This window comes from Zonotrichia albicollis, chromosome 27 (assembly GCF_047830755.1).
Source record: "Zonotrichia albicollis isolate bZonAlb1 chromosome 27, bZonAlb1.hap1, whole genome shotgun sequence".
In the NCBI taxonomy this organism is placed as follows: Eukaryota; Metazoa; Chordata; class Aves; order Passeriformes; family Passerellidae; genus Zonotrichia; species Zonotrichia albicollis.
The window spans coordinates 801,745-824,077 of NC_133845.1; the positions used below are offsets into that span (position 1 = coordinate 801,745).

At 58.8% G+C, this 22,333-nt stretch overlaps 2 protein-coding genes across 2 annotated transcripts; both read right to left on the bottom strand.

The window, feature by feature from the left end:
- Positions 1 to 12,720: 12,720 nt before the first annotated feature.
- Positions 12,721 to 18,116, bottom strand: BUD13 (BUD13 homolog). Its single transcript, XM_074527801.1, has 11 exons — positions 17,956 to 18,116; positions 17,669 to 17,759; positions 17,275 to 17,359; positions 17,080 to 17,131; positions 16,192 to 16,934; positions 15,804 to 15,898; positions 15,528 to 15,636; positions 14,994 to 15,132; positions 14,512 to 14,693; positions 14,120 to 14,201; positions 12,721 to 13,840 (listed from the first exon to the last, which is right to left on the bottom strand). Exons 1-11 carry the CDS (start codon positions 18,075 to 18,077, stop codon positions 13,747 to 13,749), a joined length of 1,794 nt encoding a protein of 597 aa, XP_074383902.1. The 5' UTR covers positions 18,078 to 18,116; the 3' UTR covers positions 12,721 to 13,746.
- Positions 18,117 to 18,637: 521 nt separating this feature from the next.
- On the bottom strand, positions 18,638 to 22,318 carry ZPR1 (ZPR1 zinc finger). The gene is made up of 14 exons (XM_074527802.1): positions 22,185 to 22,318; positions 21,438 to 21,599; positions 21,225 to 21,315; positions 21,064 to 21,134; positions 20,787 to 20,873; positions 20,585 to 20,707; positions 20,450 to 20,503; positions 20,252 to 20,318; positions 20,012 to 20,082; positions 19,710 to 19,799; positions 19,518 to 19,628; positions 19,319 to 19,405; positions 19,159 to 19,224; positions 18,638 to 18,927 (listed from the first exon to the last, which is right to left on the bottom strand). Exons 1-14 carry the CDS (start codon positions 22,311 to 22,313, stop codon positions 18,793 to 18,795), a joined length of 1,344 nt encoding a protein of 447 aa, XP_074383903.1. The 5' UTR covers positions 22,314 to 22,318; the 3' UTR covers positions 18,638 to 18,792.
- Between the last annotated feature and the right edge of the window lie 15 nt (positions 22,319 to 22,333).

A 22,333-nucleotide genomic window follows, 5' to 3' on the forward strand; every position in this document is an offset into this window, starting at 1 on the left:
GGCACCCTCATCCTCAGCGGTGCAGGGACACGGCCACTCCCGACCTGGCGGGAGCTGGGCTGCCAGCGAGGGGGGGACACTGCGGCCGGGAGCACCGCGGAGCCCTCGCTGACTGCAACGAGCGGAATGCGGGATGCGGGATGCGGGATGCGGGATGCGGGATGCGGGATATGGGATGCAGGATGCGGGATGCGGGATATGGGATGCGGGATGCGAAATGCGGAATGCGGGATGCGGAATGCGGGATGCGGGATGCGGGATGCGGGATATGGGATGCGGGATATGGGATGCAGGATGCGGGTCCCGTCAGAGCCCCTCGCTATTGCAGAGGGCGGGATGCGGGATGCAGGACGCGGGATGCGGGATGCGGGTCCTGTCGGAGCCCCTCGCTAATCGCAGCGAGCGGGATGGAGGATGCAGGACGCGGGTGCTGCGGAGCTGCGCCGGTGCAGCAGTGCCACCTCCCGTCCGCGCCGCGGGGACAGCCCGGGGCTCGCCCGCCCGCCCCTCTACCCGTGTCCCCCCGGGCTCCGCGTCCCTGCCCCGCTGCCGGGGCCCGCTGTGCCCGGGACATCCCCCCAGCACGGGGGCACCTGCCGGGCTTCCCGCTGCTGCCCATGGAACGGGGACAATGCGACCCGAATCCTCACCAGCAGGGGAAACTGGAGAAAAATAAACACTCGCTCGAAAAGAAAGGGAAAAACCAGCAGCGTGACCTATAAACATCTGCTCCTGTTCCCCGCAGTTATTGCAGAGAGAGAAGCCAGAGATATTTCAGGCTGCTCGTACATCTGGGAAGGGGTTTGGGGCTTGCCTGCTTCCCCCACCCCCGACACTTTCCAGGCCGCAAGAACCGGAGAGCCTCGCAGAAAGGATTAAAGCTCCTGTCATTATCTCCAGGCAGTGTCCCCAAATGCTCGCCCAAAGGGGAGTGCCATGGGGACACCCTGCTGCAGGGGGGGCTGGAGGGACTCCCAGCCCCTCTCTAGCACTGAGGAGCCCCAGTGTGAAGAGGGGACAGGCAGAGAGGCACCTCAGGGCTTCTGTGTCCACAGGTGCCACTGCAGCCAGCAAGAAAAAAAAGAAATGCTGTATATTCACAATAAAGAAAGAAATACTGTATGTTCACAATAGAGAAGGAAATGCTGTATGTTCACAAAAAAAAAAAAAACAACAAACCAACAAGTGCTGTATATTCACAATAAATAAAGAAATGCTGTATGTTCACAAGAAAGAAAGAAGTGCTGTATGTTCACAATGAAGAAAGAAATGCTGTATGTTCACATTTGCTCTCCTGCTGCCCGGATCCCCACCAGGATGAGCAGCTCTCCAAAGGCAGCCCCTGCAGGAGCCCACCTCACCTCGGGGGAGCTGCCCAGGGTCCCCCCGAGGGCCGCCAGCTCAGCCAGGATGCCCTGGAGGGGTGCTGGATGCTCAGCCCTGAGTTATGGGTGATTTCTCTGGAGAGAAGGTGCTGCAAAGCCCTGCCCTCCCTTCAGGCAGGACCAGCGATGCTCTCCAAGGAACGATGCGGCGGCGGGATGCAGAAAGGTGCGGGAGAGCTGGGAAAGGCAGCGAGGAACAAAACCCGACTGGTGAACAGCATCGGGAAATCCCGCTGGGAGCTCGGGAGAGGAGCGGGAAGCGGTTGGTGTAACCTTGGAGACGGAGACGAGGAGCCCGAAGGAGCGGCGGGAGCGGGCAGCGGGAGGGGCTCGCAGGGACGGGGGGAGCCCCTGCCCTGCCCAGAGCTGCCCTGGAAGGGCACCAGGCGGGTCCGTGCCGGGGAGGGAGCAGGAGGGTGAGGCAGGTGAGACAGCGGGAGAGAGAAGCGAGGTGGGCGGATAACGGGAGAGGAGCGGGGAGGAGGTGGCGGTGCAGGAGCAGGAGGAAAGATCAGACAGGAACAGGGAAGAGCAGGATAAAAGCTGTGCCCAGGCTGCTCCTGCTGCCACACCACAGCCAGAACTGCCTGTCTCGTGGAGCAGTGTCCATCTGGATAAACCCTGTCCATCCTCCAGGAAGCAATGGCGGCAGTTCCCCTGGAACCTGGGCCGGCTTCTGCTTCTCCAACTTTCCTGCAGCCCATCCCACTCCCCCTTTGCTCTCTCCCTTTGGCACAAAGCTCTTTGCTCACACCTCCAGATTCCCTCCTGCCTGGCCCCCAGCTCGGCAGGAACTGGGCACTGTCACTTGTCCCCTGCTCTTCCCTGGAGGGAGCAGAAGCCCAGGCAGCCCAGCCACTCCCCCCTAGCTGGGCAAGGGACACCTCGGGTAAGGCAGGGCATCAAAGTGCTGCAATTAGCTCTGATCTTAATTACACACAATACTGATGAGCTCATCAGTTTAATCTAATTAGTCTGCAGAGCTCAATTGCCTGTTTCTTTTTCTTAAATAATGCGCTGTATAAGCCTATTATCCCTTTGGATACAACCTGTTCCTTCCCAGCAGCCACCAGCCAGGCCTGGCCACGTGCTCCTGTGGCACCTGTCACCTCTGTCACCTCTGCATCCCCTGGGCCCAAGGAGGGGAAGGTGCTGTCCTGAGGGGCTGCATGCACACAGCATCCAGGCTCTGGGCAGTGCTTGGCACACCTGGGATCCCAGTGAGTGCTGGTGCCTCAGCCTCACCCCCAAACCTGCCCTGGCCCCGGCCCCAGCAGGGATCAATGAAATCCCCTAAAAGCTCATAACTTGGAGGTAATTATAAGAAGCATCAATTACCCAGTGATGCAGGTTTCATGAATTCAATTAATTTGCATAGTGATCGATTGAGGCAGGGCCCCCAGGGCCCCGGCGAAGGGAGGACATTGTTCTGCACGCCATTGATTCCACAATGTAAAACCAAAGCGCTCTCCCCTCATTCAGAGCTGCTCATTCAGCCATATTAACTTTCAGATCATTTATTTTTGTACGTCTTTCAACTCTGTTTGTTGCTATCACACAAATGCAGAGTATTACATTGTAGAGAATAATTGAATCAATACAGTCGTGGCGCTCTGGGTCTCCCAGGCCCGCAGGAGCGCGGGAGCTGGCGGGAGCCGTGCGCAGCCGGGGAGGGCTCGTTTTAACCTTTCCAGTGATTAAAACGCCCGTCTGGCTCTGGATTAACTTTCTGCACCGCGTGGTTGCTGTTGTTCCACCAGGATTGGAGCGGGAGGTGCCGGCGCTGGGATGAATCCACGGAGAGAAGCACCCCCAGGCTCCATGGCAGGGTGCAGCCCCAGCCAAGGCCTCCTTCCCCTCGCCGCCCTTCTCCATTGCAGGCGGCCACACGCAAATCAGGGCCCGGGAGAGAGGAAGGAGCCCCTTGAAATGAAAAGCCATGGCATAAAGGAAGAATCCTTCAGATTGAAATGGCTCTGAAAAGAGACGGGTTTTAATTCCGCCTCCCCTCCCACTGGGATATTAGACAGCTAAATAGCAGCGCGCCTGTTTCCCTCAGATAACCGGCTCCCAATGAGCACCGTAATTGTCCCCGGCCCCTCTCCGGCGCAGGTCATTTACCGCCCGGCACACGCAGCCAAACACAAATCCGTTTTCCAAGGGAAATTTCTATTCTTATCTGCGCTCTGCAAGAGGGTCGCACGCGGCCCCCGTTAATTGAAGCTTTGATGTTTGTTGGAGGAGGCCTCTGATCAGCTCCGCCGAGGGCTGAGCGCCTGCGCCCGCCGTGGGACAGCCTCGCTGGGGAGGGAATCCTGATAAAGGAGGAGGCAGCAGCTCCACCTGCCTCGGTGCTGGAGCTGAGATGCCCCAGGGCCACCTGTCCCCAGCCCCAGGTGGCACAGGCACACCCCAGTGTCCGCCCAGGGCGCTTCCCTGATCCGGTGTCCTCTGAGTGCTTTGGCTCGTTTGCTGCAATATCCTCCAGCAAATCAAGCATCCCCTTCTTGGGATGTTTTCAATCTGTTTTATGTTGATTTTAATTAAAGAATTTGAAACTGAACAAACAGTTCGTAGCAGGTGGCCATACGAGTGTGAAATAAGCAAACTGTTCTCTCTGCCACAAACCCCACCAGTAAATTCCTTCAAATTAATCCCAGCCTCTGAGAGGCTGCCGGCTCTGTCTGAAGCAAGCCGGGCTCTGCCGTTCTCCAAATATTTGCCTTCATCCCAGTGCCAGGAGCTGGGGAGCAGGGATGGACACAAACCATGTCCTCAGCAGGGATGCTGTCCGCCCACCTTCGCTCCCTGAGGGCAGGAGGGTGGATTTCCCACTGGGAAAATACTGCACCGTGGATTTGGGAGCGGGTCCTGGAGCCTGGCTGCACTCTAATGTCACCAGCATGACCCCAACACGAGCCCATCCTCATTCTCCCCCTCTGCCAGGGCAGCACGTTCTGCCCAAGCATCCCTGCTCTGCTCCTGACCCTCCTCAGCAGCCAGGAGCTCCTGCCGTGACCTTGAGGAATAGAGGGAAAGGCCCCTGCCCAGGTAACAGTCCCTGCATATTGATGGTCCTCAGGGAAGGCAGAGGCGAAGCACAGATGCCCACAAGCTTTTCTTCTTGCAAGGCTGTGCTGGAGATAGCAGGGGAGAGAAAAAGCAAGGGAGAAGAAACGCAGTCACACGCTCCCCTTCATCTCCAACTCCTGCCCTCGCTCAGAAGCCCTATCAGCATCTGTAAGGGATCACATTCCCCTCTGGAAATGCCAGCAGGGAGCAGCTGCCAGCTCTGTTGGTGTCCTGGGCTCCATTTCCTGCCCCTGGCCCAGGGGTACCCGGGGTGCAGGGGCATCTTGTGCCCTCAGAGCATTGGCATCTCCCTCCTGATGCCCACTCTGGCCATGCTCTGAGCACAGCCAGGGAATTATTGCCAGATCCCCTGTCACCGACCATCTCCCACCCAGGGGATTATTGCCACATTCGCTGTCATCACCATCTCCCACCCCAGCCTTTGTTCCCAGCAGCATTTTGGGGAGGGAAGCAGCTCTCACCTCACCCCAGCCAAGGGGCCACAGGACAGGGGGCCCCCAGCTCCCCTTGTGCATCAATCCCCTTTCCCCCTGCAGTGCTCAGAGCATGTTTAACACCTCTGCCCTTCGGGGTGACCCAGGGCTCCCTGGATCCCCTGTGCGCCCACGCCGGCCGAGCTGCCCGGATAATTACAAATGTTCCACTTCCCGATGGTTTTCCTTCCCTTCCCCACAATAAATATGGATGCACAGCTGCTGCTGAGCAGAACCAGCAGCAACAAAGAGGGGCAGGCTCAAAGCACCACTCCCTCTTTCCCCCCGTGCTCCCAGTGCCGCCGCTGGCCCGCATTCAGGCGCTTGCAGGGGTGGATTGGGAATTTTCTCCCCAGGTGCCAGGCTCAGGTGCCGGTGTAGACAAAAGCTGGGGAAGAAGATGGGATTTAAGAGAAAATGAGGCAGCAGCACAGCTTCTCCTGCAGCCTCGCCCCAGAGCCGGGAGGAAGCGTGGAGATTAAAGAGTTGAACACTTCCCGTGAAGGCTCCACGGGAATGCCACATCCCAGAGCTTCCTCCCGGCCTTTCAAGGAGAGGATATGCTCTGCTCCATTTATTAATCTCCTAATCACTAAATTAATTTCCATCTCAGTTACAGCATGCTCGGAGTCTATTAGTAAATCCTGGCCTGGCTGCTTGGCAACTTTTGTTGTAAGATTCCTATTAGATCATGTTTCAAACCGGCAGAGATGGAGCAGTTATTATCTTAATAAGTCCAACATTAAAGGCTCTGCAGCGGGGATGGATGGTTGGGGCCCTCCTGCTGCATCCAGGCACACCTGGATGGATCCACCTGGGAGAGCCCACCCTGCACCCCGAGCAGCCCAGCCCCGTGCCCTGCCCTGCTGCTGGGCTTCACTGCAGGGCCTGAGGCTGTCACTGCGGGAGGAGCAGCCTGAAATGTTTGCTCACCCATCTGGGAATGATTCCTGATTCCTGATTCCTGAGTTCTGATCTCTGATTTCTCACTTCTCATTTCTGATCTCTGCTTTTTGATTTCTATCAACCCTGGCGCTGCTGCTGTAGGGGCAGGGGCACAGGGGCTCAGACAGGATGAGCTGGGGAGCTCAGGGCCAGCCCAGGAGTGTTGGGCAGGATGGGCTGGGGGCTTCAGGCCAGCCCAGGGTCCATGGACAGGACAGGCTGGGGGGCTCAGGGCCAGCCCAAGGGCTCAGACAGACCCCAAGTGCCTCTGTGCCAGCCCCGCAGCGTGCCCACCCCCTCTCCTCTCCCCCTGCACCGCACGCCGCCTCCTTCGGCTCATCGGCGTGAAATTTAATTTGCAGCAATCAGCTGGAGGTGAGGCAGGCGCTGAATTAGCTCGACGTGGCGCTCTCGCCCCCGCCCAGGCCCCCTCCCTGCACCCGGAGCATCCCAGCAGGGCTGGATCCCGCCGGGGGTGAGTTATGGCCGGGCTGGATGCACACATATTCTGATAAGGAAGAATAATAACTTGTCAAAGATACATATGATATGTGTTTTCTTTCCAGACAGAATATATATTGGGATAATTCATCAACTCGGCCTGGCACTGGCCAGGAGAAGGAAAGAAGAGAAAAAGAAACTCAATAAAAAGAAGTGAAGGCAGAAAAAGGCCTTGGCAGGGAGTGCTGTCTCCCTGCAGGATCCCTCTGCTCTGAGCCGGGTCTGGCAGGGACTCCTGGCTCCCCACTGGAGCCTGGCCTGCATCCACAGGGCTGCTGTGCCACCATCACCACGCTGGGCTGGGCTGGGCACGTCCCCACCTCGCTGGGCAGTGAAATGGGAGTGAAACTGCGCTGGGACAGGCAGAAAAGCTGAGCACAGGCAGCCCCAGCTCACCCAGCTGCTGCCACAGCCTGCCCTGAGCCCCAGTGCCTCCCTCCTGAGGAGGAGCGTGGCACAAACACCAAACACCAGGGATGAAGGCTGGCACAGCCCAAAGCAGCAAAGCAGGGACTGAGGGAAGATGCAGAAGGGGTTTGTAAAGTGATTTGTCAACTGACAAGCAGAAATATATTACCAATTTAGGCCTGTGATTTGCCTGCAACTTTTTTATCCTTGAGATGTTGTTGAGCAGATTAAAGTGTCAGCTTTGATCCATGCATTTGGATGGAAACATAAATATTGCTGCCTCTTCTCCTCCCAGCCAGCACCTGCCCTAGGTGAGCGTGCCCAGGGGTGCTGCCCAACTGTGCCCACCCACATCCCCATCCCTCCAGCCCAGCATTGAGGCACCAGCCCCAGGAATGGCAGGGAAAGGCCTGGAATTACTCTGATACTTCAGTTTGGCTGGACCTGCCCTTGTTTTAAAGTTTGTGTAGAGCAGGGCTCAGCTGCAGAGTGCAGGGTGGATTTTGGATGCACCCAGGACATGGGATGCTCATCCCAGGTGCAGGAGGAGCCGCTGGGACAAACGAAGCACATCCCCACTGCAGGAGGAGCCCCTGGGACAGTCCCAGCCCCAAACCCACCAGGGGTGCCCTGCAGAGCTGCCCCAGGCAGGCACCTGCTGGGGAGCAGAGATCGCTGCTCCGGCTGGTTCCTGATGCAGAAATATGCAGCATCATCCCATTTCCAGGCAGGGAAACAAACGAGGCTCTGCTTGCTCCCCTCTCCTGTTTTCCCCTCCTTCCCACCCTCATTTGATCCCACTCCATGTGACAACATCAAATGAGCGTTGAATATTTTAGCTCCTGTAAAATATTTATATTATAAGGCACGGGAGGAAATCGGTGCTTCCAGGCCATGTAAACATCTGCCTGGGAACAGCTGGATCCCTGGCAGTGCTGGGGGAGCACTGGGCTGCACAGCTGCTGCACTCCCAGTATTCAAAGCCCTGAGAAGCCCCAGCATCGGGTGTGGGGCAGAACCTTGGAGCCCAAACCTCTGCCAAGGGCTGCCCAAGGCTGACCCCAACATTGACCCCCAGGCAGCTCCTGTGCCCTGTCCTGGGCAAGGGTGGGCAAGGGGGGTGCCCTGAGCCCCCAGGGGATGGCAGGGGCCTGGCCTTTGCCCCGTGAGTGGAGATTAATTGAGGCCTGCCATTAAAATGTCACCGAGAAAATTATTAACTTAAGGTAAACCACTTCCACGCGTCAAAAGCAAAGGCAATCAGTCCCAGGCATGTCCCCCTAGGAAATTATGTGGAGTAATTAATCAAAAAGCTAATGAGAAATGTGTTTTCTTTCCCAGCCTAACACCACATCATATTCTTATTAGCCAAGGTTATTACAATAGTAATCATGCATGCTCCGAGTTCAGATTGGGTTTTTTGCTCCACTGCCACCAATTTAGAAAGCCATTAATGGCAGAGATAAACCCCGATACACAAGCCAGCCCTTTGTGTGTGAGTGCCCAGGGCTGCTCCTGGCCACACACGAGCTGTGCCCGCTGTCACAGGTCCCTGCCACCCCAGCCCTGCCCATCCTTACCCACGGGTTTCTGCCACCCCAGCCGTGCCCATCGTGGTGCCCCAGAGCAGGGATCTGCTGAGCTGAGGCTGCTGCATCCCCTGGCGTCCTGCTCTGCTCTCCCAGCCTTCCCCAGCATGGAGATCAACCCCAAACTCCTTCCCCAGCATGGAAATCAAACCCAAACTCCATCTGATGTTGTGACTCCACACAGAGGTGGATTAGGGACACTGGGCACACTGTGATTTGTGAGCACCCTGCCCATCCCTCCTCCAAACCTGTCCCACTAATTCAGACAGCTGAAGGACCCGAGGTGCTCCATAAATCTGGCTGCAGGCAGGTGATGTGCTGCTGCTCGGGTTCCCCCGGGCTGGCTGAGCGCAGCCACTGCCAATCTCAGCAGCCCTGAAATGCACAGTCAGCAGCCAGCGCGGGGAAACCAGCCCTGCTTGATATTCAGCATTAAATAATTCAGCCCCCACAGAGAGACGGGGGAGAAGAATGAGCCTGACAGAAAATATAAAGATTTCCTATGCCCCGTTAAAAATGCATTGACCTGATTAGCTGGCTGGCAGGATGCTGAGCCACGCCAGGGCCGGGCAGGGAATCCCATCCCAGTCTGCAGCCACAGAGGCACAGGGAGGACCTCAGCAGGCAAATTCCACTCTGCAGAGTGCAGCAGCACCCTCTCTGCTTGATTTCTGTGGGTTTTCTTGCTAAATCTCTTTTCCTAGCTTGCCCACAGGTGACACGTGGGAGATTTTGCTGCCTTTTCTCCGCAGAACCACAGAATCATTCCGGTTGGGAAAGACCTCCCAGATGATCAATCCAACCTCTGAGTGACCGCCACGCGTTGCTCACTTGCTCAGGGACTTGCACATCCTTGCTCAGGGCCATCCCACCCCTTCCCAGCGGCTCAGAGCCCCCTGGCCCAGGGTCCCTGTTGTACCCTGGGCAGCCCCGAGCCCCCTGCCCCGCCGCTGGCCGTGAGCGATCCCCAGGGCACAGGGGCTCACCTGCATCCCTTCCAGAAGGGATGGGCTGTTCCCACATGCTCTGCTGGAGGGGGGCTGCAGGGACACAGAGGCACAGGACACGGTGCTGTCCCAGGGACACAGAGGCATAGGACACGGTGCTGTCCCGGGGATACTGAGGCACAGGACACGGAGCTGTCCTGGGGACACTGAGGCACCGGACATGGTGCTGCTCCCAGGGACACTGAGGCACAGGACATGGTGTTGTCCCAGGGACACTGAGGCACAGGACATGGTGCTGGCACAGGGACACTGAGGCACAGGACACAGTGCTGTCCCAGGGACACTGAGGCACAGACCCTTCCCCAGCCGAGCGTGCCTGAGCCCTGAGCCCCATGACCAGGCCCTGCTCACCCTCCAGTTAACACATCTAAGCCGTGTTTATTTCCATCCAGGCTGCCTCTCCATTTGATTATTTATCTCCCGTTTAGCCTCTGACAGATCAAAGGCTCGGCGGAGGGGAAGCGGAGCCGGGCCGCGCATGGAAATGAGCCTTGATACATAATTAATTAGCATAAAACAGTTTCATTAGGAGACGGTGTTACATGGCTGTTTGTCTTAAAAATTTAAGCTGTGTAAAGAGCACGGGGGAAGCAGAGCTCCCTGGCAGCCCCTGCCTGGTGCTGCCCATCCATCCCAGCCTGGCTCCCCAGAGCTCCGGAGCGTGGCCCCCTCTCCTGCATCCCGCGCAACTTCTCCTACCCTTGATTATTAATCTGTTTTTAATTCTATTAAGAGATAGCCAGGAGAAAGAGTATCAATTTTAGATTAACAAGGTTATTAGCACTTAATTATGTGAGGTGTCTTTGTAATTGAAAAGGAAAAGAGGAAGCGCCATAAATATCCCGGCCCCCGAGCTCCTGGGGGTTTGCGTGTGGCTCTTTATTCACGAGCCTGTGGAACCATAAATATTAAATATCGGGTGGAAAAAAAATTACAAGGCAGAGGGAGGATGCCCTCTGGATATTCCGGCGCCGAATGTTCTTGCATTTACAAATATTCATTAGCTGGGATCTGCAAAGTTATTTCCACCAAGACTCGGTGAAGGAGGAAGAGAGAGAGAGGTTATTGAAAAAAAATAGAGTCTAGAGTAAATATTATTAGTAATTTTTATCTCTGCGTGTCCCTAATTATTCCATAATTAGGGAAAGTGCACATATGCATATACAATCACTAACCTGCCAGTCTCAGGGATTCTCACTGCCAGCCCTGCTGTGGGATGGAGTCCCCAGGGAAAACTCTTCTTCCCCAAAAGGCAGAGGGGGTGTCTGTGCCTGGGGGAGCCCCACTGTGCCCCCATGCCCAGGTGATCCGTGCTGGGAGCCCGGGATGGCTCAGGGAGCCACCAGCTCTGCCGAGCACCCACAACCTGGAGCTGCTGCTGCCGCTTAGAGAGACGTTAAATGACAAATCTCAGGCTCTTTTTAATTAAAAAATAATAGAACTCAGCAGGAAACAGAGCAATAATACAGCGCTGCCAAAAACCACTTTGCTGGAGCTGCTAAAAAACAACAGGCAGGAGGCAGCTGGGGGAGCAGCCACTCTCACCTTTGGGGACAGGTGAGACACCGGCAGGGTGGTGGCCGAGGGTCCCCTCCCAGCACCAGCCCCACTCCCGTGGGCTTCCAGGGACAGGCAGTGTCACACCCCAGGAATTAAGCTCTTAATCTAAACTAAACACATTACCACGAGCTCATCAACAAAAATCTAATTACGCTGCGCGAGGCCGGGTTAATTGCTCGTCCTTGACACGAGCGGGGCCCCTGGAAGCCCAGGAGCCAGCGAGAGCCTGGGACTGGAATGATCCTGATCCTGGAAAAAGCACAAAAGGGGGGAAATAGGGCTGGGCAAATAGTGAGAAACGAGAGCCTGGGACTGGAATGATCCTGATCCTGGTAAAAGCACAAAAGGAAAAGGGGGAAAATAGGGCTGTGCAAATAGAGAGAACCAGCAGACAAATCAGCTGGTGATTGTCGGGGGGAGCCCCAGGGTGGGGAGCACTGTGGCATCCCTGGCAGGCTGCAGAGGGACACACAGACACACACAGCACAGGCACTCCGGGAAGGGGGAATGGTTAAAGCCGGCTCTTCCCACAGCAAAGAGAAGCTGGAGCCGATCCCCAGCCCGGCCCTGCTCCCCCAGGCAGCCCTGGGCTCCTCGTTTGCTGCTGCTGCTAATGAGGAAATCGGGATGCAGGAGGTGGCTGAGCCCCGCTGCCTCCCCCGCTCGCTCCTCCCCGACTTATCACCACTCACAGGATGTTTACAATAATTTTTAATTTGCGCAATTATTAATCATTTTTCTATCTGTCTCATTTGCATAATAATTACTCTGCTTGCTGTTTGCCATGACTGTGAATGACAGTGGTTTAAATTAAATTAAGATTTTAATATTCATTTTTTTGGGTTAAAGCTAATCAAAGTTGCTGCTCGATGCCAAGACCGGGGCTCTGCCCTTCCAGAACCACTAATGAAGAGATCCAGAGCTGGTGTCACTGCTCCATCTCCATCACCCAGCTCATCCCACAGGATCCCTCAGCGTTTGCCAACTGCTCAGACAAGGCCACAGCCGGGACAGGGGATGTGGGATGCACAGCAAGGGCACAGGGGGGACAAAGCCAGCTCCCTTATCCCCAGGCAGCACACGGGATGGGATCAGGGAGGGAGGTGTTCACCACGTGAGCCCCCCTTTCCTCAAGGATATCTCTTAAAAATGCAATATCTGCTAGCAAACAAGTAACAGATGTATAAATGCAGCATTGTGATGAACAGGGAGGTCCCCAGGGCAGTGCCTCTAAAATTTTAAAACCCCAGCCTTCAAAATCAGCTGCAAGAGCAGAACCTGATGCCATTTTCAGCACATTTTGTTTAGTAGCAGCATTTAAAAGTGCTTTTCCTCCTTAAGAGCAGCCTACAGTCCCAAGAGTGGCACGAGGCAGCTGCTGGCAGCTGTGGCTCTGCAAGAGCAGCCACTGTCACCAGGCAGGTGGGGAAGGAAGCAGCATCCAGCTCTGCCCACCAGGGCGAATCCAATCATTCCACAGCAGGTTCTTCACATCTCCAGCAGCACTCAGATTAAGTGAGAGCAAAAACGAATGTGTCAAGTGGAACTGCTCTTGTGGAGGCTGAAGCTGCCTCAGGTTACAGGGGGAATGGAACGGGGCCTTGGTGACAGAAGGAGGAAGCACAGCTGGAAGCAGCTGCCTGGAAACGTGCTGCCACCTCACACCAGCACCCCCTGCTCCCAAACCATCTCCTGCCCAGCAGGTGCAGCAGGGCTGGCAATGGTTCAGCTGCCTTGGAAAAAGCACCAGCACGCAGAATCGAGTAAAAAAAGAAAGGGTTTATTTACAGGTGAACACACCAATTCCAGGGCCGCTGGAAATGTGACACAGGGATGAAAAGCAGGGAAGTCCCAAGAGTCTGGCACTCCAGAGCACACTGTGCTGCTGTCCCTCCCACCCACGGCCCTCCCAGGGCTGGAGAATCCCTGGAAAGGGCGATCCTGGCCTGCCCTGCACTGCTGCAGCCAAGGCATCTCCATGGAAACTGCTGCTGCATTCATCCCTGCTCCCTGGGACCTCAGCAAGAACAACTGTATTTATTTCCACAAGTGCTTTGTGGCACTCAGGGATTAAGGGAAGCTCCGAGACAGACAAATCTGATCCCAGGAGAGGGTTGTTACACCTCCCACTGGAGCGAGCCAAGTGCTGAGATCAGCCCCAAACCCAGAGGGGTCTGGGGGGAGCAGCTGCTCCAAACTGTGAGGGAAGCAATTCCAGGTCCTAAGTCCTAACTCTCCACGCATTTACTTCCAGTAGAAATGGAGCCCTGCAGAACTGCTGAGGCTCCTGAAGATCTTGCTGCCCAATGCAGCACTGCAGGTCTCATTCCCTGCCCAGTTTCCTGCTTGGACAGGGTCAGGAGAAGCTGAGTTTGAACTTTCCTGCACGTTGGTGACTCTGGGATCTACATGGCAAAATAACTGCATAAACTTGACCAAAGTTCAGGAGTTCCACTAAACCTGAGTTCTGGAGCAGACTGACCCACGACAGGAGGGTAACTCTCCCAAGCCCAAGCGTTCAGCAGATTTGCACCTGAGATTTAAGACACCTGAAGACTTGGGAGCTGCCCTCAATAAGTCATTTGGTGTAGAACAGAAGTTTGTTAGAAAACAAACGAGAAACTGTCCTCCCCAAGGAGCTGGAGGCTCTGGCTGCCAGGAAATCCAGCCTGGCCTCTCAGGAGATGGCCAGTGGGCAGCTGAGCACAGGGCTGGCTGCAGGGAGAGCAGGCTGCTCCTCGGGCTGTGCAGAGGTGGTGCCTGTGGGGCACTGCAGGAGCTGTCCCTACATGTCCTCCACGCTCCACTTGTAGGCCAGCTCCTGCACTGCCTTCTTGTTGGCAATGCGGGCGAAGCGCTGCTGCTCGAAGCCGTTGGACCTGCAAGGGACACCCAGTGACAGCAGCTGCTGCCACCAGCTCTCCTGACCCCTGCAACCTGTCCCCTGATTTACCCTGGCTCAGTCTCCACCTGGACCTGCGGTTACCGAGAGCTGATGCCTCTGAAGTGCCTCACCTCCCTTGTGCCATCTGTGCCATCACCCACTACTAACTGCACCCATTCAACCTTCCAGTGCCAACCCCCTCACTCACCCCAAAACTGGCAATGCCCTGAAGCAAAACTCCTTATTTTCACTGTTATTCCAACAGGAACATTACCTGTCCACACCATCCCAGCGGTGCCCTGGCCAGATGTTGAACCTGTTGAGGGGAGGTGCTGGTCCCTTGTACCTGGGTTTTTCTGGAACACAAAGAGCAGAGGAGCTGTGTTCAGCACAGCCAGGTGGCCACATCCTCACCCACCCAGAACGTTCTGCAGGTACAGAGCACAGGCTCCTGGCAGCCAGCTCCAGCTGCCAGGGGCTCACTGTGACAAAGTGCTGAGTCCTCAGTGAGCAGGGCCTGCTCTCCCAGCTAACAACTCATGTAACTGCTACTGGTAACAGGCCAGGAACTCCAGAGGGTCCACAAGTGTCCCCTGGCTGTTTACTGAACAGCAGCTGCATTTCTGCACTGCTGACACCTTAGACAGGTGTGCTCCAGAGACATACCTTTCTCCTTGTTCTCCTTGGCCTTCCTCTTCTTGATGAGAGCAGCCATGGGGTCTCCTTCCCTCTCCTGCTCCCTCAGCATTCGGTCCAGGTCCTGGTCATCGATGTAACGGGCCAAGGGCTTCTGCATCTCCTTGACTGCATCCTCCACGTTCTGCTGCTGCTGCCTCTCCTGTGCCAGCCTGGAAAACACAGTGTGTCACCCAAACCCCAGCCACTGCTCCTTGGGAGTGGTTCAGTGTGCAGGAGGGGTCACAGCCCTCAATCCCCATTGCCCGTGCAGCATTCCCAAAACACCTCCAGCACAGGAAGGGCTTTCAGCATTCCCAAAGCAGCTCCAGCACAGGAAGGGCTTTCAGACACGTGGAGCACGTGCTGGTCCCAGGCTCAGCCTCAAAGCACAACACCAGTCTGGCAGCAGATCCAAACTAACAGCAGGACATGGGAGGCCCAAGGACTGTGCTTTGCAGTCCCTTCCTCACCCTTTTCCCCACTTGGCATATTGCTCTTCTCTCTTGGCCTCTGCCTCAGCCTTCAGCCTCTGCTCCAGCTGCTCCTGGGCCAGGTTCCTCTTGCGGCCGGACTTGTCTCGGAACACGGTCTGAGCGTTCCGGGATTCCTCTGGAGGGGACACACGCCTCAAGTCACAATTCTGGAACATTTTATCACCTCCAGACAATTCAATGACTAACTGGGACTTCTCTTTTGCTTGTCCTCATCTCCCAAAGAGCCTGCCACCCAAATCCAGGCAGGATCTCAGATTTCCCTGCTGCCCCACACAGACCCTGAGCTCTCACTATCCATCAGCTCCCTCAGACTTGCAGAGAAGCATTTCCCACTCCCTGTGACCTCCCTGGCATTGCTCTGAAATCCCCATGTGGAACAGAGACCCTGGCCAAGGCTCCCAGCAGCGTGTCCAGCTGCAGCTCCTCAGGGATGCTCCCAGCAGCATCCCAGTGCCAGGGCCTGACAGAGCAGAGGAATGAGCTGGGGCTCAGGCTGTGTTCCACTCCCACCTTCCAGGTGCCTGGTGCTCCTCTCATGCTTCTTGAGCTCCTGCTTCTCCCTCTGCAGCACATCAGCTGACACCAGGCCTGCTTTGGCCCCAGATGACATCGTGCCAGCCTGGAGAACACACAAATCCCAGTTACAGCTGGCTGAGAGGGGCAGCCAGAACAGGGACTGACCCAAACCACAGGGACGGGGCAGGGACAGCCCTGTGAGAGCCAAGAACTCCCCAGCTTGTCAAGCATTGGGCTTCCACAGCTGGAAGGGAAAGAGACAAACTTTACCTTCTTGGGAGAGCCCTTGGCATCTCGGTGGTGTGGGGAGTGCTCCGGGGGGCTCCGTGACCTCTGCTGGTCCCTCTGGGTGGGAGAAGCCCGCCCTGGAGGAGATAAATCAGAGTGAGGGGCTGCTGACTCCCCCAGGAGATAAATCAGAGTGAGGGGCTGCTGACTCCCCCAGCAGGAGCACACTCAGGTGCACACAGCCCAGGCTGCAGCAGAGGCACTGCAGGCTGGCTGAACTCTCGCCCAGCTATGCACAAGTACAACCCAGCTGTGCCCACAGGGACACACTGCCAGCTGTGCCAGCTGTGCCAGTGGAGCAGCAGCCCCCAGCACTCACCTGGCAGCGTGGGTCCCAGCAGGTCCCCAGGACACAGTGTGTGACACTCACCTTTCGTTCTGCTCTTCCTCCCACTCGGGGAGCCCGGCTTCTCTCTGCGAGGTGACAAATCCTGACGCTGCCTCCTGGGAGGGGACAGATCTGGGGTGTCGTGTCTCTGTCTCCTGGGAGGGGACAAGTCTGGTGTGTCGTGTCTCTGTCTCCTGGGAGGGGACACATCTGGGGTGTCGTGTCTCTGTCTCCTGGGAGGGGATGGGTCAGGGGTGTCATGTCTCTGTCTCCTGGGAGGAGATGGGTCAGGGGTGTCGTGTCTCTGTCTCCTGGGAGGGGACAAGTCTGGTGTGTCACGTCTCTGTCTCCTGGGAGGAGATGGGTCAGGGGTATCGTGACGATGACGCCGCCGGGGAGGTGACAGATCTGGGGTGCCAGGACGTCGTCTCCTGGGAGGTGACAAGTCTGGTGTGTCGTGTCTCTGTCTCCTGGGAGGTGACACATCAGGGGTGTCATGTCTCTGTCTCCTGGTAGGTGAGGGGTCAGGAGTATCGTGACGACGACGCCGCCGGGGAGGTGACAGATCTGGGGTGTCACGACGCTGCTTTTTGGGAGGTGACGAGTCTGGTGTGTCGTGACGGTGCCTCCGGGGAGGGGATGGGTCAGGGGTGTCGTGTCTCTGTCTCCTGGGAGGGGACACATCAGGGGTGTCGTGTCTCTGTCTCCTGGGAGCAGAGAGCCCCAGGGAGCCGTTGTGTTTCCCTGCTGGGGCCGAGGGCTCTGGGGAGTCGTGGCACCGCCGCCTGTGAGGGCAGAGAAGGTGACAGTGAGCTCCCTTTGTGCCTGGCTTGTCTGGAAACACAGCAGGGCCCCAGAGCTGGGAACAGCTTGTGAACATGGGTTCATTGGGGTGCTGCAGCCCTGAGCCCCAGCACTAAGCCCCCATACCTCGAGGCAGACTTGGCAGATCCCGACACATCCGAACTCTGTGAGTCCTCATCTGAGGGAAAACAATTGCAACCACCATTACTAGGGCTCTGCACAGCCCAGCAGCCCTCCAGCACCTCCAGGGTTATTTTAAACTTGCATCATGGTTTGGAGAAACCAGGCATTACGAGAGAGCGTGGAAGGGGCTGCTCTCACCTCCCAGGAGCTTCCATTTGGAGTTTGTTCGGAATTCCTCCATGAGCTTCACCTCCTCGGGGCGCTCATCAATGAACTCTGCCACCTACAAACACGCAGCGAGCACCAGGGGCTCAGCAAAAGGGACAGCTCCCACTGCTCACACAGGCAATGCCAGTCCCTGTGCCCTGCTCCAGCAGCTGTTCCAGAGCACAGAGCCCCGTGCTGGCCCGCAGAGCACGGGCTGCCTGGATCCACAGGGAGCTCCCTCCTGCCTGCCGGGCTGCCGCCCACCCCCGAGGCAGAACCCACCCCAACAGGGCAGGGAGAGGCGCTCCAGCGAGTTCTTCCCAAAGGGAGACACGAGGTGAGCACCGCAGCAGACTGAGGGTGCCTGCCGGGGCTCTCTGCTCACCACAGGCATGTCCCCTTCGTCCTCCTCCTCCTCCTTCTCCGGGGCGGCGGCGATGCTGTTCCAGCTCACATCGTCATCCACGATCCGCATCCTGCCAGCGGGGAGAGGCGCGGTCAGGGCCCGTGGGGACGGGGGGATCCGCGGCGGGGCAGCCCCGGGGAGGGTCCCGGCCCCGGGCTCTTGGGGCTCGGTTCGGAGCGGGGCTTTCGGGGCGGTGCGCTCGGGCGGTTCCCAAGGCCGGGCGGCGCACAGGGCCGCGCCTGCTGCCCCCCGTTCCCGGGACTCACCCGCCCCTGGCGGTGCCGCCCGGCAGTTTCCTCCTGCGGCGGCGGCGGGGCGGGCCGGGCTCGGCGGGGCCGCTCAGGTACCGCCGCAGGTACTCGGCCTTCGACAGCCCCGGCGCCGCCATCGCGCTCTGACGCAAAACTGCGGCGCCGGCGGAAAGGGCGGGGCCTGAGCGCGGCGGGCTGAGATGGGCGTGGCCACTGCCATACATGGAGCTGTAACAGGATGGGCGTGGCCAGGCCACGGAAAGGCCATAATTGGAGAGAGGGCGGGGCTGTAGGAGTGGCCAAACGTGTGACGACATAAATGCAATAGGGGCGGAGCTTTAGGTGGGGTCAAATGTCAGCCTATGCCATAAATGGAGTAGGGGTGGGACTATAGGCGTGGTCAAACTTCAGCCAATGCCATAAATGGAGTGGAGGGCGGGGCTGTAGGTGTGGTCAGCCAATACCATAAATGGAGCAGAGGGCGGGGCTGTAGGCGTGTCCAAACGGCAGCCAATGCCATAAATGGAGTGGAGGGCGGGGCTGTAGGTGTGGTCAGCCAATACCATAAATGGCCCAGAGGGTGGGGCTGTAGGCGTGTCCAAACGGCAGCCAATGCCATAAATGGAGCTGCGGGCAGGACCGTGGGCGCGGCCAGGCAGCGGTTATGAATGGAGCAGCAGGAGGACACGACTCCATCAGCATTTTCAATCAGCTTTATTGGGAAGCCATCCCGTGCCCCAAACCACCAACAGCAGCTCACGGCACACCTCCGCAGGGCAGGAACAGCTCCCTGGCCCCACACAAGTCCTGGTCCCAGCTGGGGCAGGGGGTGGCAGGGCCGGGCTGGCCCCGCTACCGGCCCGAGGCCGGCTCTGCCTCATAGCCCTCTGTCTTCATGTCGTTGAGGCCCAGCTCCTCGTTCTGCTCAAAGGTGCGCTCGTAGCGCTGCACGCTCAGCTCCGGGTCCTCCTCCGGGGCGTACACGTTCTGTGGGGACAGGGCACAGCTCCTGCACTCCCCTGTGCTGTGGGCACAGTCCCTGTACTCCCCTGTGCCCCAGGCCGGGAGCCCTGGGCACCCCCACAAAGCCAGCAGGGCTTCCAGCATCTGCTGGTGCCCAGAGCTCCAATGGGACCCCCACTGCCACCACGTGCCAGAACATGAACGGGAAATGAACCCCCCAAAGTGCCCACAGAGCCCGAGGGCCCAGGGCTGTACCTGAAGGTAGCTGTTGCCTGCAGGGTCGTCCATGATGAAGTGAGCCTGGGCCTTCCCCTCTATGATCTGCAGGAACACAGCACATCCCATTAAGGCTCCTCCTAATCCTTCAGCACCTCCTGGACCCGTGCAGAGCACGGAAAAACCAGAGCAAACTCACGTCCTGCAGCTTCCCAATGAACTCCTGCAGCTTCCCTGTCCTGCTGGCCGTGGAGCTGTCCCCCAGGGTGAAGGGGTTCTTCTCCACCTGCAAGGGCAGGTGAGGCAGCTGTGAGGCAGCCAGCCCCCCAGCAGGGCCAGCCAGGGGCTCAGCCCCCCCAGCAGGGCCAGCAGGGGCTCAGCCCCCCAGGAGCACTCACCAGGTCCCGGATGTCCTTCAGCAGCCCCTCCAGTGTGGTGAACTTCCCCCCCAGCGCTCCCATGCCCAGCTCGAACTCCAGCTCGGGGATCTCCACGCTGCACGTCTCTGACTGCAAGAGGAGCCCCTCATGAGGCCATGCTGGGCCCCCAGACCCCACAGCAGGACAGGGCAGGGACCCTGGGCACTGCACCTTCAGGATATCCCTGGTCATGTCGGAAGGGTCTGTGATCCTGAGGGTGATCCTGGTGCCTTGGGGCTCGATGGCTCCTCCAGACTTCACCTGGGAACAGCTGGCAGTGAGCTCACACCCAGCCCTCCCTGCACTTTAACAGGCTCAGCCCAGCAGCCCAGAGGCCCCTCCACAACTGGGGCAGTGGCCTCAGCAGCAGCAGAAAGCCCCAGGTGCAGTTTCCCTCCCCAGCAGCCCAGGTGGGAAGCAGAGCTCAGGGACACAGGCACAGAGCTCCACTCCCTGCCCTCTGCCCAGCTCACCTCGTTGGTCCTGTGCCCACAGGAGTCACAGTTGGTGGCCATGATAATCACTTCCTTGAAGTGGGGGATTTCTGGGGCAGGGAGTCAAGGCAAACATCCAAGCAACAGCCCAGGGATGGCAGGACTCCACTGAGGGGAGCTGTGAGCAGCCCTGAGACAGCTCTGCAGCCCAGCAGGCCCCAGCTGAGAGCAGCAGGGAGAGCCCAGGCACGCAGAGCCCCCAGCCCTGAGCAAGGATACGCACTAACTTCATGTTGGTGCTGGCCGGGGCGTTGCACTCAGGGCAGTTGGTGTTGAACTGCAGCACCTGGGGAGGGAAGGGACAGCCTGAAGGTCCCAGCCAGCCCAGGGCAGGTGGCCTGGGTGTCCCCGAGTGTCCCTGACACTGCAGCTGGCCTGGGTGTCCCTGAGTGACCCTGACACTGCAGCAGCCCCCACCTCGTCCCTCAGGTCCTCGGCAGCGTCCAGCGGCTTCGCATCCACCTCCTCTCCCTGCAAGGGCAGCAGAGTCAGCTCCTGCTCCCTGCTGGGGCTCCAGGGAGCGGGACAAGGAGCAGGGGCTGCTGCAGGCACCTGCAGGCCCAGCAGGGCACACTGCTGCGGGCTCCTCCTGTAGTGAGTGACCTGCAGGGCCTCGTCCCTGTGCGGCGCCCGCGGGTTCTCCACGAAGCTGTTCCCAGAGGGATCGTCCAGGATCTGCAGGACAAGGAGCCCTGAGGGAGCTGCCCTCCCTGCAGCTCCCCCCTGCCAGGCCTGCCCTGCCCTGAGCACTCACAAACGTGAAGGGGGAGCTGACTTCCTTCAGCTGCCTCAGTTTCCCAATGAACTCGTCTATCTTCCTGGCCACCTCTGGGTCTGTTGCCTGGAAGGAGACATGGAACCACAGAACCTTTAAAATGGGGACACCCCAAAGTGGGGCTCAGCTGCTGGGGACAGTCAGAGGCGGCTGTGGCACAGCCAGAGCTGTCCCCAGCAGCCCTGGGTGCACCAGGGTCAGTGATGGACACCCCAAGCACTCTCCATCCCCGAGGAGTTCCCCTCTCCATCCTTACCCTGCGGGCGGGCTGGTCCTGCTCCAGGCCTGCCACAGCTCTGTCAATGATGCCCTCAATCGTGGTGAGCACTTGGCAAGGCAAGAACACAGAGCTGACAACACCATGAACAGACCCCAGGGACCCCCTGGAGCCCCCCAGGCACTGCCCCATTCACCCACCTCCCTTCTGGCTGAAGGCAGGCACCTCAAAGTCCAGCTCTGGGATTCGAGCTGAGGCACAGTCGGTCTTCACCACCTCCCTGTTCATGTCCTGCACAGAGCAGGGAGCAGCCTGAGCCTCCCCTGGCACACAGGGGGACCCCAGACCCATTCCTGCAGGGATGTGCAGGTGCTGGGCCTCAGCAGGGCAGGGCAGGGTGAGGCAGTGCCCACCTGGCGGGAGGTGACGGCCAGGGTGTAGCGCACGCCCTGCTCCTGGATCCTGCCCGCTGCCTGGATCTCCGTGTTGGACCAGGAGCAGCTGGGGCACGAGAAGGAGCTGACAATGATCTCCTTGAAGAAGGGGATCCTGGTGAGCAGGAGCCGGGTCACTCCCTGCGGGGGCAGCGAGGGGTTCATGGGAACCCGAGCCTGGGGCCATGGCCCTGACAGCACCTCTGGCATGGGCAGGTCCCTGCCCCTCCCCTGCCCGCCCCACAAACCTCCCCTCACCCCCCAGGAGCTCCTGGAAACCCTTCTCAGTGCCCCCTGTTCCGAGAGCAGCTGTGGCCCCCAGCAGTCCTTCCTCGCTCCTGCCCCCACTGGAACCCGCCAGCAGCCCCTGCCCGCCCCGATCCCGGCCCACACAGGTGTGTGTCCCCTGACCCCACAGACCCCGTACCAGCCCTGGCCCCTCACGCCCCTTGTCCTGCTCTCCCCGTGACCCCACAGACCCCCCAGTCCTGCACGCCCCTCGTCCTGCTCTCCCCCTGACCCCACAGACCCCCCCGTGCCCCCCAGTCCCCGCACACCCTTGTCCTGCTCTCACCCAGGCCCCTGTGCCCGTGTCCTGCTCTCCCCCTGTCCCCTGTACCGGCCAGGGCCCCTGTGCCCCTGTCCTGCTCTCCCTGGGCCCCCGCAGGCCCCGGTGCCCCCCAGTCCCCGCAGGCCGCCGCTGCCCGGCCCCCGGGGGCCCCTCACGTTGCGGTAGCAGTTCATGCACAGGGACTCGATCTCTGCCGGCTGCTGCTCGCCGTCCTCGGCGCTCAGGGGCCGGAACAGGGCCCCGGCGGGCGCGGCCGCCGCCGCGGTGGCCCCGAGGGCCGACATGCTGGTGGCGCGGGGCTGTG

What these genes read in the sequence shown, in the direction of transcription:
- BUD13 (XM_074527801.1), bottom strand. Translation starts at nt 18,077, where the DNA reads ATGGCGGCGCCGGGGCTGTCGAAGGCCGAGTACCTGCGGCGGTACCTG. An exon ending in ACGAAGGGGACATGCCTGTG is followed by an intron (nt 17,360 to 17,668) that starts GTGAGCAGAGAG and finishes GCGTGTTTGTAG; the next exon opens with GTGGCAGAGTTCATTGATGA. An exon ending in GAGCACCAGGCACCTGGAAG is followed by an intron (nt 15,133 to 15,527) that starts GTGGGAGTGGAA and finishes TGTCCCCTCCAG; the next exon opens with AGGAATCCCGGAACGCTCAG.
- ZPR1 (XM_074527802.1), bottom strand. Translation starts at nt 22,313, where the DNA reads ATGTCGGCCCTCGGGGCCACCGCGGCGGCGGCCGCGCCCGCCGGGGCC. An exon ending in TGGCCGTCACCTCCCGCCAG is followed by an intron (nt 21,316 to 21,437) that starts GTGGGCACTGCC and finishes TGCTCTGTGCAG; the next exon opens with GACATGAACAGGGAGGTGGT. An exon ending in TGAAGGACATCCGGGACCTG is followed by an intron (nt 19,406 to 19,517) that starts GTGAGTGCTCCT and finishes CTGCCCTTGCAG; the next exon opens with GTGGAGAAGAACCCCTTCAC.